At 34.5% G+C, this 17,645-nt stretch overlaps 3 protein-coding genes across 3 annotated transcripts; all 3 read right to left on the reverse strand.

Annotated features, from left to right (window-relative positions):
• Positions 1-3,385: 3,385 nt before the first annotated feature.
• On the reverse strand, positions 3,386-4,886 carry LOC17899732 (glycylpeptide N-tetradecanoyltransferase 1). Its single transcript, XM_006303802.2, has one exon. The coding sequence runs from the start codon at positions 4,838-4,840 to the stop codon at positions 3,548-3,550; it is 1,293 nt and encodes a 430-aa protein (XP_006303864.2). The 5' UTR covers positions 4,841-4,886; the 3' UTR covers positions 3,386-3,547.
• Positions 4,887-7,394: 2,508 nt separating this feature from the next.
• On the reverse strand, positions 7,395-8,729 carry LOC17898671 (cyclin-dependent kinase inhibitor 7). Its single transcript, XM_006305517.2, has 4 exons — positions 8,372-8,729; positions 8,145-8,203; positions 7,838-8,029; positions 7,395-7,728 (listed from the first exon to the last, which is right to left on the reverse strand). Exons 1-4 carry the CDS (start codon positions 8,678-8,680, stop codon positions 7,659-7,661), a joined length of 630 nt encoding a protein of 209 aa, XP_006305579.2. The 5' UTR covers positions 8,681-8,729; the 3' UTR covers positions 7,395-7,658.
• A 1,343-nt stretch (positions 8,730-10,072) lies between these two features.
• LOC17896876 (presequence protease 2, chloroplastic/mitochondrial) lies at positions 10,073-17,582 on the reverse strand. Its single transcript, XM_023777146.1, has 19 exons — positions 17,261-17,582; positions 16,782-16,950; positions 16,163-16,337; positions 15,932-16,064; positions 15,760-15,830; positions 15,335-15,418; positions 15,115-15,205; positions 14,482-15,002; positions 14,240-14,404; positions 13,947-14,165; positions 13,741-13,868; positions 12,794-12,983; positions 12,153-12,236; positions 11,979-12,076; positions 11,462-11,726; positions 11,196-11,358; positions 10,922-11,102; positions 10,755-10,826; positions 10,073-10,506 (listed from the first exon to the last, which is right to left on the reverse strand). The coding sequence occupies exons 1-19, from the start codon at positions 17,535-17,537 to the stop codon at positions 10,365-10,367; spliced, it is 3,228 nt and encodes a 1,075-aa protein (XP_023632914.1). The 5' UTR covers positions 17,538-17,582; the 3' UTR covers positions 10,073-10,364.
• Between the last annotated feature and the right edge of the window lie 63 nt (positions 17,583-17,645).

Raw genomic sequence — 17,645 nt, forward strand, 5'->3', positions numbered from 1 at the left:
CAAAATGGAACAATAAAGAGAGTGAAACTTTACTTTTATATATATGATTTTAAATAATTTTCCACCAATAAGCCTTATAAAATTTGTTGAATGATATATGATTAAATCCTTTCATTTTCTTTGCCATTTGATCATAACTTATAGTGTAATTAAATTTTGTATTGAATGATTGTCATAAACATTTATTTATTTATTTATTTTGTTGAATGATATATGATTAAGTCCTTTCATTTTCTTTGCCATTTGATTATAACTTATAGTGTAATTAAATTTTGTATTGAATGATTGTCATAAACATTAATTTATTTATTTATTTTGTTGAATGATATATGATTAAGTCTTTTCATTTTCTTTGCCATTTGACTATAACTTATAGTGTAATTAAATTTTGTATTGATTAATTGTCATAAACATTTATTTATTTATTTTTTTTAAAAAAAATAAAGCGTTAAATATTTTTCCACCAATAAGGAGAGAGTGAAACCTTACTTTTATATATATGATTTTCGGCGTGAGGGGCAATGAGTTTTTTTCGGCGTGAGGGGCAATGAGTTTATTTTTTATTAATAATTTGGAATTGTATTTTCTATTTCTTTTTATTTTCAAATCAATTTTATGTTTATTTTTATAAGTTTTCAAATTCAAAGTTATTTATTTAATTGTAAAAATTTTAAATATGTTTTATATTTTTATATTATTTTTAAGATTCTAGAGGTTCAATCAATAATCAACTCTATAATTTTAGTTCTTAACTTAACCTCTTACAATATTAATATAATTAAAAAACTCCTAAGCTACTTTTTCCCACGTATCCCCTTATTAAAGATGCTCTAAGGCCCATGGGCTAAATTTATAGTACTATTTAGTTAAAAATATATTTTCTTAACAACTAATGAACATTTTAATAGAATTAAAAAAAAGGGTGAGTTAAAATGGTGTACCTAGATAATTCAAAAACAAAAAGTTAGGAGTTCATAATGCAAAAATTAGTTCTCTCTCTTGTTTGGTGATGAAGTTACAAGGTTGTCCCTATTTGGTTTTGTGAAAAATAATTTTTTTTTTATCAACCCAAACAATATCCAGATAATGATGATTCGCTCTGACAATATCCAAGAAAATATTATACTGTTCATCGTTAATAGCATTCGATAACTTATTTTAAAACATGTTAAATAATCTTTTATCGCGATAATTTACATATTATCTGTTAAACTAATACTAAAATTATTCAGCCTTGATAAAATTCGATAGCACTGTTCATTAGTGATTAATAGCATTCGATAACTTATTTTTAAACATGTTAAATAATTTGTTATCGCGATAACTTACATATTATCTGTTAAATTAATATTTATTTTTATATAAATGAACAATTAAATATTTTTTTGACATTGTGCATCCAAAAAATTGTATCTTTCGCCTTCGATTACACTGTTTGGAAATACAATTTATCACCGAAAGCAATAAAAACTGGGATGTATGTGAATATTTATTTGATTAACAATGTAAATTATATTATATCGCGATAAGTTACAAGTTATGTGATAAAATTAAATTTATTAGGTTAAATCATGTAGTATATATCATATATAAATAATTGAGTTATATAAAAAATGTAATAAATATTATTATTTATAATAGTTACCTTATGCTTATTTTATCTTAGTAATTAATAATTATTGTTAGAGATATGTAAAACAAATTTATATAAAACAATAAATATAATTTATTATTGTATTATGTATCTAATATATTTTTCAATTTGTTAATTTATGTATTATACTTAAGATATAGATAATCATAACAATAACAAGTTATCAATATGTTTAACATATAAGTTATATATTATACCTTTTAAATATGAAGAACAGTAAGTTGGAGCAGCATATATGGCTGGAGCAGCAGCAGATCGTGTGAACAGTAGGTTGGTTTCACTGGCTGGAGCAGCATATATACAGTTTTTTTTTAATTTCTCAAAAACAAGATAAAGATTTTTATTATGATATTTCTTTTGCCGAAACAATGAAGTAGGTTTTTTGAGAAGTAGGTTTTTTTTGAGTGAGGGATAGGGCTAAAACTGTCTAGAAAAAAGTTAGCAAATTATTGAATTTAGGATGCTAGATACTTAATTAATTGGTCTTCTGACTCTATGAAGTGCAAATACCCTAAAAAAAAAACACTAATTTTACCAATATATCTTATAGTACAAAGATTATTGAAAGTAAAAGTGGATGAAACAAAAAGGATTAAAGTGATATTTAAGGAGATGCATAAGAAGAAAAAAAATGGATTAAACCATGATGGGATGATCAAATACAACACTTTAATTGATGGAATGCTTAGGGAAACTATTTTTTTTTGTTTGAAAAGATGCTTGTTGTTTTGTTAAAGGGGTGTCGACACAAATCCTTGAAGAACTCCACTGACGTCCTAAAAGATTTTTACAAAACCTCGAGGCTCCATCACAATATCAGTATCAATATCAACCATCATTACATTTTATATTTTTGTCCATGATTTATTTGTATGTCCTTCTAACCAATTTATTAGATGTTAATATTTTAGCCTCTTTCATTATTACTAAGAAGTAAGAACAAAATGACCATGTTAGTTTTAGATTCAAAATAAAGAAAGAAATAAAAAAGGTACTATAAAACACATCCCAAATTTACAAATTTTCCGGTACTTTTTGAAAGTTTTTTATGTTTCTTGTTTACTTTGAGACAAAAAAAAAAACCGTAAAACATTTTGTAGAAAAAGGTTCATTTTGATCCAAATTTACAACATTTTCCACACAATTATTGTAATCCTCTGGAAAATATGTAAAATAGAGCTACTATAATTGCAATTTTAAATGAAAAGAGAGATAGAGAAGTGTCGATGTCATGAAGGTGATACTACTACCACCGAACTTGAACGAAACATCGGAAATCACCGGACGAAGAACAAGTTTCAAGCGGTTGAAACTTTTGTCTTTTTTTTTTTTTCAATGTTTTGCTTGTAACTGTCTTTCACTTCTTTTACCCTTCTGCTTTGTTATCTTTGTTATCTTTAATTATGTGCGTGTCCTAAAGGATTCTAAACCATATTCATAACCAAAATAAATAAATAATGTTTAAGTTAAGAAACTGTGAAATTTTTTTTATTTTACGACAAGTCCAATGGTAAGTAGCCCTGTAGCGAGCTAGGGTTTATTTCTATAGAATCAGCCTTGAGTATATAGCTACCGAATAAGGAGAGAGAAGGTGACCATCGTTTGGACAAGATGAAGATTCTCATGGCTAATTCGGTCGGAACAAAAGAGAGGATTTGGTGGAGAATCACATCAGGGTCAACTCTCTCCTTGTAAGTGAAGGAGATGCACTCAGACAAGTAACAAAATCACACTTTCCAAATAATTCATAATCGCATAGCCTAAAGAATTAAACTAAGTTGTTTCACTAGTGCATGCACGAGGCATGGGAGAAGTAGTACTTCAGTTACACATAAATAAAAAAACAAATTTCTTAATACCAAACTAATATCATCCAAAGCATTGATCATTAGCTTACCAAAGAACAAGCCCAAGTTCTGATGGCTTCAATGCACTTCCCAAACGGTAATTATAGAGATAGTAGTGAAGCAGAGCATCATCTCCTGGACCAAACTTCAACTCTTTCAAGAAACTCTCATTGTGCATCACATCCAACGCGTAGAAAATATCAAAACCTTTTTGCTTAGAGACGATTAGCACATCATTCATCAGCAGAGGTAACGAAGTCTTTGTCACGACATTGTAGTAAGAATAAGCACATTCAACTGTTGCATATTTCGGGTTGCTGAGGATAGTTAAAGGAACAGTGTAGAAGCTGCACAAGTCAGTAATCATGCCATGAGTTTCTACCAAGTAACTGTGGACGACATCTTTCCTCGGGAGAAGCCAGTGCTGGACATCCGTTTCGTCAAAGTCAGTAGCAACTCCAAACTGGCAAAGGTAGTTCCTGAGCAACAACGTAACAGCAGGAACATCACGTCGCTCCATTTCCCTAAATCCAGGAGTGATGGGTGCGTCTGGTAATTTGTAGAGTTTGATGGTCATGTTCATTGTCATTCTTTCACGAAGCGTTGCAAAGCCAACATCAATAAGCTTCCTCGGGTTCAACATTCTGACCCAGTATTGACAGGTGGTGACTGGTGTAGGAAGTACATCAAGTGAGGTATAAGCGGCTTGCCATATATTCTGCAAGTGAACCCTTCTAGTCAACTCCTTGATCATGACAGGAGCAAGCCCCTTAGACCTCAGCTTCTTCTTGTGAATACACAAGAAACTGACCTTTGCCATGTTAATAACCTCATCACGCACCCTGATTCTTGCTGGCACGCCACTGATGAAAGCAACGAGTTTCTTCGTGGTCTTGACACGGACTCCAACATGCCAGTTCTGGTAATAACCAGGTGGACACAATGCCCACCTTAGAAACTCCCTCGAGTAATTAACCTTGAAAGTGTATCCATCGTCCGGATAGTTTTCTTTGAGAAAGTTGTAAACCTCTGAACACGTATCATCAGATTCCATATCACATGTGCTCCATTCGAATTGACCAAGAAGCTTGTACGGCTCTTGCTTGACCTCAGATAACGGAGCTGCGGGGTCAATTGGGCCTTGAGACAAACTCGTGTTTCCGATATCCTTAAACTGCCCAACAGGTTCATTCTCCCAGAACTTGTGCGTCTTTGAGTATTGTAACCTTCCAACTAAAGTATCGTTGTCCTTGGCTAATGGGTTTGCTTCTTCAACGATTTGGTCTGCTTTCCTTTCTTTAGAGTTAGGCTGAGATTTTGACATGTCTTCAGTCTGCATTGTTAAGCTCTTCCTGTCCTCAGATCCATTTGCAGGGTTTCACATTAACGGCTCCATCTACACGAAACAAAGAGATAAAGTAAATGGCTACAGGCGTTTTAGGGTTTCTCGAGTTATCACAGAATTATAAAGCCAAATGTAACGTCATTTTGTTCACTTTAACGTTTAATAGGCCGAAATCTGTTTATTGGGCCTGTAACACAGTCCATTCAATCACTCAATAGGGAAATCAAGATATCTTCGTTAGATTGATTATTCTAATTACACATATTCAATGATTGATTATCAAGATAAATGCGAAAAGCTTTTACTAAAATCTACACAATTAAAAATGAGAATTATGTAAAATTTCCAAAAACTAAACACTCTGTCTCGGCTTAGTTAATGAGCTAATTAGCACAATGGAGACACTATTGTATATTCGAGAAAGGATTGGAATTTGGAACCATCTCAAGCAAATTTGGTTTACAGAGACGCCATTTGTTCAAGTGTTTAAAAATTATGCCCCAAAAATATATTAGTGGGTTTTAAAAGCCCATTATACATTAAACAAACCCAAATACAGTAAAATTGTCCAGAGGTAGTGTAGCTTTCTAAGTGAACCCAATAAAGTGTAAAAATTGTATGAATATATATATATATATTTTAAAAATTGGGGTGAGACAGTTAATAACGTGTAAATTTGCCAATTAAACCATATAGAAGAATAGACTCACTTTGCAAAGAAAGAGTGGTTGGGTTATTTGTTTGTTGTTGCACATATTATTAACCAAGGCACACGTGTGGGTAGAGGTAAACATGCGTGCGTGGAAAAGTTCAACATTCTATAACCAGAGTAGTATATGATGAACATTGGATCTCTCTTGATTTGTAAATAGAGAGTTCTCACTTTTCACAAATGCAGTCTTCTAATACTATACTAATCTCCTTCCCCAAGTTTTTATCTTTAACCCACATTTATTACCTTTTCATAGTATATAGAGTAATAGTAATGAATTTCGTTTACAGTTTTCGTACTATTATCTTTTTATTACTCAATATACCAATCAATATCATCCAATGAAATCTAGAGTAAGTACAAAATATTCATAAATCCTTTAATATCCACTTGTTATAACCAAAAAAAAAATCGTGTAGTGGTGTTGTTTACATGAGTACTAAAAGACTGGGTCATCGTTTTACCCAACCATGCTTTTCCTCTACAACCCATATATTACTTTCGCCGACCGACCAAAGAGATAATGTAAAAGATGATAACCTTTTTCACAGTTGATTTTTTTTTAAAATATATTTTATATACAGAAAGATAAAAAAATTAGACATGAAAGTACAACATGAAAGAACAAATTAAAAAAGGTTTTCTTTGAGATGAAAAAAGTATAAATGGTACATTTTTTTGCTATATCTCGTTTATATTGTTATTCTTCATTCAAAATATTTTCTTTTATACTTATAAATGATCTGACACAGTGGCACGATATAGCCTAATAGGAACAGTTGTTTTAACAGTAGAGGGAGGCAAAAATTAACATTTTACCTGGCCATCAAGTCACTCACTCAGTCACAATTTCGTTGTTTGTTTGTTTTTTATTACTGGAACAACTACATTGACAAAACTACCCTTCTTTCATCACGTGGCTTGTTGGAAGAGAGATTACCTATTTATGACGTTTCAATATTTGATTTTTTATTTAAAATTCTTTTTTCCTTCCCTTATCAATATCATCCCTTTGATAAAAACCGTGTTGTTGTTAACAGTCAGTTCGCTAATAAAAAGTACATAAATGCAAAAGCAAAAAAAAAGAAGGACATAAATGCAAAAGCAAAAAAAAAGAAAAACGAAAATAACAGAAAGCACGTGCAGACACGCGCCGTTGTCTCCTGTGTTAAAAAACAAAAAAGGTGAGAGAATATAATCCCAACGGAATCAGGTGATGAGATCCTCTCTCTCTTTTTACCACTTCCCATTCCCAAATCAATTCTCTCTCTCTCTCTCTTTGTATTTTCGAATTTTAAATTTCGCCAAGTTTCACTAATTTCATCTCTAGTTATTTCTCACAACAAATACTAATTTGCAAGTTTTTTTTTTTTTTTTTTTGACTAATTTGCAAGTTAAACAAAAAAAAATAAAGTAACGAAAATTGAAAGAATTTTAATATTTGCTTCAAATATTCTATTTATATAGAAAAACCAGAGGAAGTTTAATTCTAACTATATAAAAAAGTACATACCAACTGTATGATATATATATATATATATATATATATATATATCCCTATGCCACATAACAGTAAAGTACAAAGGAAAGAAACAAAATTCTAAATAACAAATTTTTTTTTTTTCAAAAAACAACAATAAATAGCTTTCCAAATTCATTATATACAAAACCTCTCTCTCCCCCAATTTCATGAAAATGCTAATTATGTGCACAACTCCAACACCAACGCCAACAAACTACTACTACTACTGCGCCAATACACTGACACTCACACACACACACAAAATAACACTGAAATTTTACTGACACAATAATTCCAATTTTTATGTTCATCAATAACCAAAATTCAAATTTTTTTTATATAACCTCTTGAAGAAGAAGAAGAAAAAAAATTGTCATTGGTACGCAGAAGAAGTTAAAAAGATTTGAGGGAATTAAAATTAGAAGACTGTACACAATGAGAATGAAAGAGATGATGATTTGAGAAAAAAACCCTAAACTTTTTGATACTCTTTCTGTCTGTGACAAAAACTCACAGTACTAGTACGTGTAACTTTAGCATTGTCTCTTCTTCTTCTTCGTCTCTTTCTTTCTTTCTTTCTATGGCTTCAGACTAACCCACTGGTACCGACCTTCAAGCGGCGTATCGTTAACGATGTCGTAGTTGTACCTATTTTAGTGTATTTACATATACAACACACACGTTTTATTTTCAAAGTACACTTTTTGTTATCATGCGCCTGAGTTTTATTAATAAATATCAAAAAGATTAAACTCACTTTTCTGTGAATCGTTTCTGGTCGAATCTCTCCGCCGCCGAGAAAAAATCGTCAATCTCCGCCTGCGTCGGTGATTTTCCCATCTTCTTCGTCTTCATCTCCGCCTTTCTCTGTTCCCTCCTCTCCGTCGTAGTTGCCGAGTCCATTTCAGCTGTTTCTCCCTGATTCTCGCTTACCGGACTTCCCTGTTTTCTGTAAATGACCACAGACACACACATAAAATGAACTCGAGAGAGATTATGAATTTATAGAAGAAACAATGAAGAAACTGAAACAAATCTTTGAAACGTTATGTTTAGTATTTAACCTGAAATTGTTGGTGATTAACGTTGAGGTTTCGGTTTCGGTTTCGGAGATTTTTTGAGCCTGAAACGGAAACAATCAATTACTCTTTAATTCTTCGTTAAATCCCCAAAAAAAAAAAAAACGTAATCAGATCCTTTTCAGAGCATTTATGATGAACCAGACGAAAAAAAAAAAAATTTGAACAGAGAGAAATTCAAAATTTGTGGAATCGAGTTTTTGAAATTTCACCTCCAGATCTAAACATGGAAGACGAGTGTTTGCAGCGATTTCGTTAGTTTCACTGCTGGTACAACCGGAGCTGATGCTTGAGCTTTGGTGATCGTCTTCTTCGGATAAAGCGGCGGAGCAGAAATTTCCGGAATCTGAAACCGAGTAAGCTAGAGAAGAAGAGGAAGAAGAAGAAAGAGTTCTCGTCGGTGAGCGTAGAACGTCTTCGTCATCGTCGTCGAGTCTTATCCTCTTGATGTTTGATCCTTCGAAGTCAGAGTTTCTCTTGAATACCAACGATTTTGTCTCGCTCATCTCTCTCAAACTCATTTTTCGTTGTCTCTCTCTCTGGAGAATTTGGGGTTTCTCTCTGGTTAGTTTAAAAAAGGGAATAAAACAGAGGAGGAAGGGTTTTGGGTATTTGGGGGAGAGAAAAGAGGGAGGAAGATGAAGGATCTAGAGCCGTTGATTAATTCAACGGATCAGATTTAATATATTGGGCCTTGGCTATAGCGGATGGGGCCGTTGACGGGAGAAGCAGGTAACGGCGCCGTTACGGAGCTTCGTTTTTTCTTTTCCAGCGTAAACGCCGTCGGGATTCGAAACGGCGCGTCTTTTTTGCCGTTTTTAGCTTCCTTTTAAAGCAACTTCTGAAAGCCTCAAAACGTCCACGTTTTGTTTTTTTTTGTTTTTCATCTTTTAAGTTTTACCATCTTGATACGTAATTAATTGTATAATACACACTAGAAAAATATAAAATTAGACCAAAAAAAATCACTAACGAAAATATAATCTCTATGAAATAAATAAAAAATATCATTTATGGTGATGATTAGAGTCTGTATCCTAATTATAGTTAGTGATTAAAACCGTCAGGTGAACCTAAAGGATTCACGTTCTTACGAGTAGTAGTAGTACCACTTTGAAGACAGAACTATAAATACATATCAATTAATTAACTTAAAATAAAACAGTAGTGTTATATTAAATGACAACAAAACAAAAAATATTAAATTCCATCTTTAAAAATCAAGGCTCTTACACGAATTCTCTACTACATGTCCAAAAATGGGTTATGAATTTACACTTTTTTATTTATTTCTGATACAATTGGACCATTTTGGATTTTTTGGCAGTGAAAATTATTGGCAATAATTGACCGTTACTAAATAATTTTGCTTACAAGCATTTACTTTCGATCAAAATAAATTTGTATATTTTGCTGTTTATAATTTTCAATTTTCATATGTTCACAATCGAAAATAAGAAACCTTACTAGTTAGTCATCTTTGATCGTCCGATGATTCTTCTTCTTCTTCTTCCTCCTCTTACTTTTAAAATGAAAGATTTGATAAAAATAAACTCATTATTTTTTTGAGTTTTGGTAATAAAATGTAACGTAGAGATTCTTGATATGGCAATGCCCTAAAATGGTAATAGTTACAATATCAGTTCGGAATGTGTAAGACCTAATCCAAAAACAGAACACATGAAGCATGAGGAAACATTAGAAAGGATGAATGTAACAAGATCAGGAGTTAGACACATGATGAGTAATAGATGCATCTTTTAGATGATTAAGAGCTATTCGTTTTAACAAGCACATGCACTGTTCGAGTCCTCCAGCCAATGATGAAGACAATGAAGCCTATGTCTTATCTAGTTCATCATTTTCAATGAATCAAACAAGACTGGTTTTGAAACCTAAAAGGTACACGAAAATCCTCGAGAACTTGTACTGACTGATGCGAACATAGAATATAAACAGAACTAGGAAAAAAAAAAGTAACGACTCGAATGGAAAATTACAGTAGCTAAAGCCTGTGTGTTTAAAGGTAAAATCGCTTCATTTCAGCTGTGATAAATTCATGATGTTGGCAAATAAGAATAACTATGTAAACACAGTGACATAAGACCTAAAACTAGTGTTGAGCCTAGAGATTTGATGTGCCGTTCCGTAAACCTAAGAAGATTCCTTCATTGTGCTAAGCTACTTTTTAAGAGGGTCTCAGACTCACAGACCTTTCTTCACTTCAAAAAAGTTTGGACGTTCTTTGTTTGCTGCATCGATGTCTTCTTGTGATGCCACAGCCACTGTAACACCTTTATCTCTAACCGAGTCAATTGCCTCTGCAAATTCTTTGAAGTCCTTCAAACTGCGAGATCAAAAAGAAAGCTACTTTATAATCTGTTTGAGACTAACTATGGTGAGGAATTGGAACTCGCTATTTAATAATAATCAAAAAAGTCGTTAAAATCCTAACCCTAAGAAACTCGGATCAAAACACGGTCCCAAAGATCCATATACTACACTGCCACAAGATATCCGCAATGCAGAAAGTGCAAAAGATGTTTGAATTGATATATATGCACGTCAAAGCAAGAACGAGAGAACAGTGTTAACCTTGTTGATAGTATCTCTTCACGCCTTATTTGCCTCTCTTCGTCGGTTACATTAAGTAAATGCCTCAACAAACTGGGGATAGAGATAGGAAATTAAATTCAGAATCCATTACATTCCTTGAGAAAGACCCACCAACGACCAGAAAAACGCAGAAATAAACATCATACCTGGTATAACCTTTGGCATCGGGGAGTTGGTATGAATCTACATCACCAATTGTCCCAATAATTGCTTTAGTCAGGGTGTCTTCATCGACATCGAGACCACGTAAGAAATCCCCAGTTCCATCATATATGTCTAGAGTCTTTAATAGGTTGGGATCACGGTAAGATAAGAATGAAAATGTTCCTGCACAAGAGAAAATCCAAAGGTCAGGTCTGAAGGAGAACATGTCAGCATGACGAAAACACTCTCCAATCAATGAAAAGGAAGCACTTTTACCTGAATGTGAATCGAAATCACAGAAACCTCCATATGCACCACCACTTACACGAACACGATCCCATAACCATGTGTTACCAATATGCTTTGATATAACATAGGAGCTCCCATCAAGCTCATAGCCACTGCTGTATATATTACCTGCTTTTCCCACATAATTCACCTGTCGAAAGGGCATGAATAAATTTGTGATATAATCAAGGTTGGGAGATGAGAAATACACACCCAAGTACACAGATATACATCAGGGTTTTCAGTTTGTTTACCTGGGTTGGTATTACTATAGCTTCATTCCTCAAAGGTAGTCGTGCATCCCAAGTGACGAGTCCACCAGACGTATTTTCAGGGAGTGAATCAAGAAATTTTCCTACAAACTTTTCTGTGTTAGTAAGGGACTTTCCATCAGCTGTCATATTAACTATGCAACCATTCCTGGAAAGGAAAGATCTTCTGATTTCCTCAAGTGACGATGAAATTCCTTCCCAGTCTTGATCCACCTTCTGTTCAAGAGTATGTAGATATTCAAGGTAACTACAAAGAGAAAAGCAAAATCTCTATCAGGCTCTCTACAAGTATCAAACTAAAAATGTGAAAAGTATCTTATCGCTAAATGGGATAGATAAGAAAGAAATATAAAATATGTAGAGCACATAGGATGAAATTCTATTTGGCTCATTTGTCAACAATAAAGTTTCTTCTCCCACAGCCAGGTTTCAATCAAATCAAGATGCTACACATATGATGAGAACTAGCACTTTTAAAAAAGAGTTATCAAGTTCCGACCTGAGACCACCCATCTGTTCAGACATCCATCCAGCAACGTTCAACATTGCTTCCATCCTCGCAGCAGCAATTGCTTGACCACTTCCCCTCAATTGGTTCTGAAATGAACACAAGTTGGTGTTATATTACCATCGTGTTCTATTTATTATCTAAAAGGAAGAAAGAACTGCATACCTCCATTCCAGCTCTACTCTGAGAGACGAATTGTTTAAAGCGCTGTTGATCTGTAAATCGAACCTCTTGCAACACACAGTTCATCTGCAGCAAACGGAATGAAACACAAGTACTTAACTACAACTTCTTTTGGACATCAACTAGAATTTCAAGAATCGCATGGTTCTTCGATCAAACTACAGCTACATTATCTTCTACTTTAAACTCAAGAGTAAGGATTTTTTTTTTCCTGAATAGGCACATACTCTAAAATTAACAGAATCAGTTTTCAAGTAGCAAGTACTAGTCTAGTCTACCTCTAACTCCCCCGTGAACACGCAGAAATAGTATCAGACACTGCTCACCAAATGGGACGAGAAGGAGAGATAAAAAGTGATCAAGAGACAGGAGGGATACAAAGACACAAATCAAAGAAACAGATTTTGTTTTCTGATAAAGAGATGGACATACAAGTTATCAAAAAGATGTAGCAACGGGTTAGAGGTCATGAGGCAAAAGGTTAAATTTGTATTCTGTATTTCTGTTTCAGGGCCCAAGAAAACGGAAACTGATTTATCAGCCACAAAACTCTACATTAACTATCCTAACATATGCAAATCTCCAGCTACATGTGATAAGTTAAAGATGTTAAAGCAAATTACCAGGTTAAAAAGGTCTTCAGCGCGTCCAACCATGGATTTTCCACGCACAATGATTTTGCTACATGGATCATCCCTACCCCACACAGAGGATGTAAGGGGATAAACTGATATCCCTCCAGTTTTCCTTCCAATCAACTGATTAAGTTGTACAAAGGTCAAGTCTTTCGTGCCCATCTCTAGCAATGATTGACTGTCAAGACAGGAATATATAGGAATTAAAAATTACAAACTTAGCATAGGGTATCTCATTGAGTTATACTGAAAGAAATTATTGCGAAAAGGATATACTCTGATAAACTACAACTAGAACAACCATCAGTCAAACTTATGGGAGATTAAAAATGTGATCAAGAGACAGGAGGGATACAAAGACACGAATCAAAGAAACAGATTTTGTTTTCTGATAAAGAGATGGACATACAAGTTATCAAAAAGATGTAGCAAAAAGAGGGTGATACAAGAAGAAAATTTGCAATGAAGCTACTAAGAAACTGACACTAAAATTAGAAACAAACGTTAGTAGGAGAACAAAATATCAAAAATTGACCTTGATACTGCTATCACTAAAATGCAACCAAGAATCGCATAACTAACCATGACACTAGAGTAGAAGCCCGAAGGCTTGGAAGCTGCCTTTTGCACATAATTTCAACTGAGCATTGTTGAGAGTACTAAAGTAAAAAACAAGAATAGTAAAATAGATATGGAGACTGTCTCGGACATAAACCAAGCAACATGTCATTCTAAAGGTTTAGAACTACATCAGGCATCCAAATTCCAAAAGAGTAATTTGTTTAGAGAGTCAATCTAGCGAACAGAGGTTGCTTGGGATTATTTTTTTAGTAATATTTCACCATTTGCATTTCTGGAAAAAATTAGGAGAAAAACCCAAAAGCAGAACATAAAGCCTAAAGGTTAAAACGAAGATGTAGAAGGCAACAAGTTACCAGAATAGGGGTATCAGTGGAAGAAGTTCATGCTTTAGTGATCCCATATCAAAGACTACTTCCGTGTAGAGTATATCATTTGTAAAGAGATCATGTCGCAAAACCTTCACACCATTGATATCTCCAACCTATAAAGCACCATATCAGCATCCAGCAGAAAAATTGTCAGGAATCCAACAATTGCAGAGCGCTAATAAAATGATCACCTCAGAGGGAACATATATAGGTTCTTTTGGAATGTCACTCAAGTTTAAACTTGGAACGCATTTCAGTGCTTCAGGAGGGTCAGGAGTCTCTTGCTTCAAAGTCAACTCCTCTGTAGCACGGGATAGCTCTGCAAGATCTTCTTCTGTCATACTTGCTTTAACTTTTTCTAGAATCTCTTTCTCCTCCGCTTCCTCTTGAGAAGCTTTTTCTGGATCAGGCTGAAGAAACGTGTTTTTGGGATAGAATTATAGAAATATTAGAAAGCAATGAGAAACTCGGAAAAGAAAACTACCTGCATCTCGATAGTAACACAATGAGGGTTCTTCAAAATAAACTTCTCTATCAGTGGAGAAAAGACAGCCTTGGATCCTTTTTCAGCTATTCTAGCTTTCAGGGACTTCAATGGTTCCTCATACTTTAATGGTGTAAAAGGATCCATGTCGTATATCCATTTCGCCTAAGCATCCAACACTAAAATAAGAAACAAAACTGTACTAGATAAGGAAAAAATAAGAAAAATGTAGATAAACTCACAATTGATTGGAGCATAAGTGATAAACCACGAGGGAACGATCCTGTATTGTTTTCTCTCAGAGAAAACTCAATGGTATTCATGGATGCCTCAACAGCATCAGTATCAAACCCCTCATCTGCCAACTTTCTCAGAGTGTTCATTATCAACTCTTCAACCTTCTGGACATTCTCATCGGAAATACCTTTCAAACCAATACTGAATTGGGGCTGGAGAAGTTCATCTTCCATCCCGCTATTAACAAGAGCTTCTCCTAAACCACTTTCCAGTAAGATTTTTCTTAATGGGGAAGCAGGAGTCCCAAGCATTAGATGATCCAAAAACCCAAGTGCGAGTTGAGTTTGTAAGTCCAGTGGCTTGTCAGAGAGCAGCCAGTTAAGGCACACCATATGCTTCTTCTTAAGGTCCCCATCTTCACCAGCAGGGTATTTTTCAACAATCCTGCGAGGTCCAGAGAATAGCTTTTGTGGTTCAACCTTTGAGCTATCTCGAGCTGGACTTGCATTAAACATGTCCAAGTATTCTGCGCAAATTAGTAAAAGTAGTCTCAAAATCTGTAAATAATAACACAATGGCGAGCATAAATTAAGAAGAGGTTAACTCCTTAAAATGTAATATAGGATATGACTCTTTACCACTCAAGATGCGGAGGCGGTGAACTGGATCATCATCTCCATAGAACCATATCCTGGCATTGCTTGGGTGATAATACTGACGGTGGAACTCCTGGGATTATCACCACATGAAGAATAATATATTATGCATCAGAAATCATACATATCATTACACTTCTGTTGCAGTATAATATCATATTACTTCAACATATAACTGTATCACATGAGGTGCTTAACAAACCTTAAATTCCTCGAACGTAAGCTTCGGGATATCTTTTGGATCACCTCCACTGTCAACACCATATGTATTTTCTGGAGATAAGGCCTATTAAAAGAAAATAGAAGAACAAGTAAAGGATTCCATAAGAACCGCTGTACCAAAAAATAATGAAAACAGATTATCTAACAGGGAATTTAGGAACATATCTTGAAGTGATGGGCAGTGTAAGAAATCAACAAAATAATAAATACAGATGCGCACATGCAAAGATAAATATATATAAACAGCACACACATTTAATCAGGTAAGCTATAAAACATCGAAAAGTAACAAAGCTCACTAATTTATACATTACACATCCACTCAAACCTTTACAGAAATTCACTTTTAGTAAGGGATTGCAATAAGAAATTGTTTAAGAAAATGAAGGACCAATCAAAACTTGCCTGTTGAGTTATCCGCCCTAGTATATTATCAGGCTGTGAATACACACCTTTCATCTCATTAAAAACAACGCCTGATATGTAAAAAATTAACAAAGAGACAGGGAGAGCAAGTTAATACAAAACAAGGTATAGAAAAAAAGCTTTAAAACTAGGCATCTGTAACCAATAGAACCTTTATATGATATGTCTTCTGAAGGATCGTTAAGTTCATAGTGCCAGCCCTCCTGCTGAAAGGTGTGAACGTCATCCACACACTTGGGGAAGAACACAGCGTCCAAGTATACATCAACAAGATTGTAGAAATCCTAGCATAGATAGTGATGAGATGTGATCAGACCAAACTTGAATATATGTACGCATGGCACAAAGATAGAGCAAGAAAGGAGTATTTATGCATTATTACCTTTGTATTTGTTGAAGCAACTGGGTAGCAAGTCCTATCAGGATATGTGAATGCATTCAAGAAGGTATGCAAACTTCCCTTTAGTAATTCCACAAATGGCTCTTTCAGAGGGTACTTTCTTGACCCACATAATACGCTATGTTCCAGTATGTGAGGAATTCCAGTAGAATCTTTCCTGCATCAAGAACCAAACTATTATCTAAACCACTTACAGCCTCTCTTAATTAAACTGAAGAATTACAAGTAGCTTGTAAAGACAATTCCAACTGAAAGAGTAAAAACTATTCAACATTTGGCTAACGTGATATGTTAGGATATAATGAAACCGGTAATAAATTAACCACTTGATCTCAGATTCTCAGAACACTTCATGAGCACCAACAAAGACGAGGGAATTAAATGACTTACACAAAGCCCTCTAGGATTAAGTACTTAAACTACAACCTGAGGTGATTACTAATCAATTTGACCGTTTTGCACTAGCTAACATTACAAGAATGAAGCCTCAGATTACAATATCTTACACAACGTTACGAAATCAACTAGATCAATACAAGGACTGAACAGAACCTATAAGTCACATATACTAAAGATAAATTAGCAGGAAAAAATCACTTACGGAGGAGTTCTGAAAACAATGCCAAACACCTTATTCTCATCATCGTTTGAAACAGAGATCACCTCGCAACCAGTTTTCTTGTGTTTGAAGAGAACAGCCTTAGATTTACACTCTGAGATAAACTCTTCCGATACTTTCTCAAATCCCAGCTTCTCAGCCTCATCTTGACCTACATTGGACAAGAGAAAGTCCACTCATCAGAATGGTGTACAAATGAACACTGTTTAAACAGAAATATAAATCAAGTATACAGGAAAAGATTCACATCTATCCTAAATTTGAGAAAAATTTCTGGATGTTCTAAATTTCATATGGTGTCACTGTAAGTCTATAATCATATAAATCAACTAAAGACAACGATCACCAACAAGAAACACTTTGAATCTAACTACACGGACACTATCATAATTTGAAATCTCTACAGATAAAAATAAAAAGAGAACAGTATCAAATCTAGCTACAGAGTTTGATAATCTCACCGGGATAAGAAGGTGCGGGTTGTGTAGCGACGGCGCGAATGGAAAAGCGAGAGAACTGCCCATTGAGACTGCGACTCGCGGCGGAGCGAAGATTAAATCCACGGCGGGTAAATAACCGTCTCCCAGCAGCTTCTGGAGTAGAAAGCCGGCGAATGTTGCGGCTGACGGCGGTCGTCGAAGATGAGAACGACGAGCAAGAACGAGGGTACTTGTGGAAAAAGCGGAAGAAGAGAGAGGTCGAGCCAAGAGACGAGGTACAATTTACTGATCGGAGCATAGCTGCCGGAATATCTTCTCCGCCGAGGGGTTTTACTGAAGGTGTTTTCTCCGTGACCGAATTAATATGTTGTCAACAAAATAGCTTAAAGCGGTTCGGTTCGTAAAA

Source organism: Capsella rubella, unplaced genomic scaffold (assembly GCF_000375325.1).
Source record: "Capsella rubella cultivar Monte Gargano unplaced genomic scaffold, Caprub1_0 scaffold_1, whole genome shotgun sequence".
In the NCBI taxonomy this organism is placed as follows: domain Eukaryota; kingdom Viridiplantae; phylum Streptophyta; class Magnoliopsida; order Brassicales; family Brassicaceae; genus Capsella; species Capsella rubella.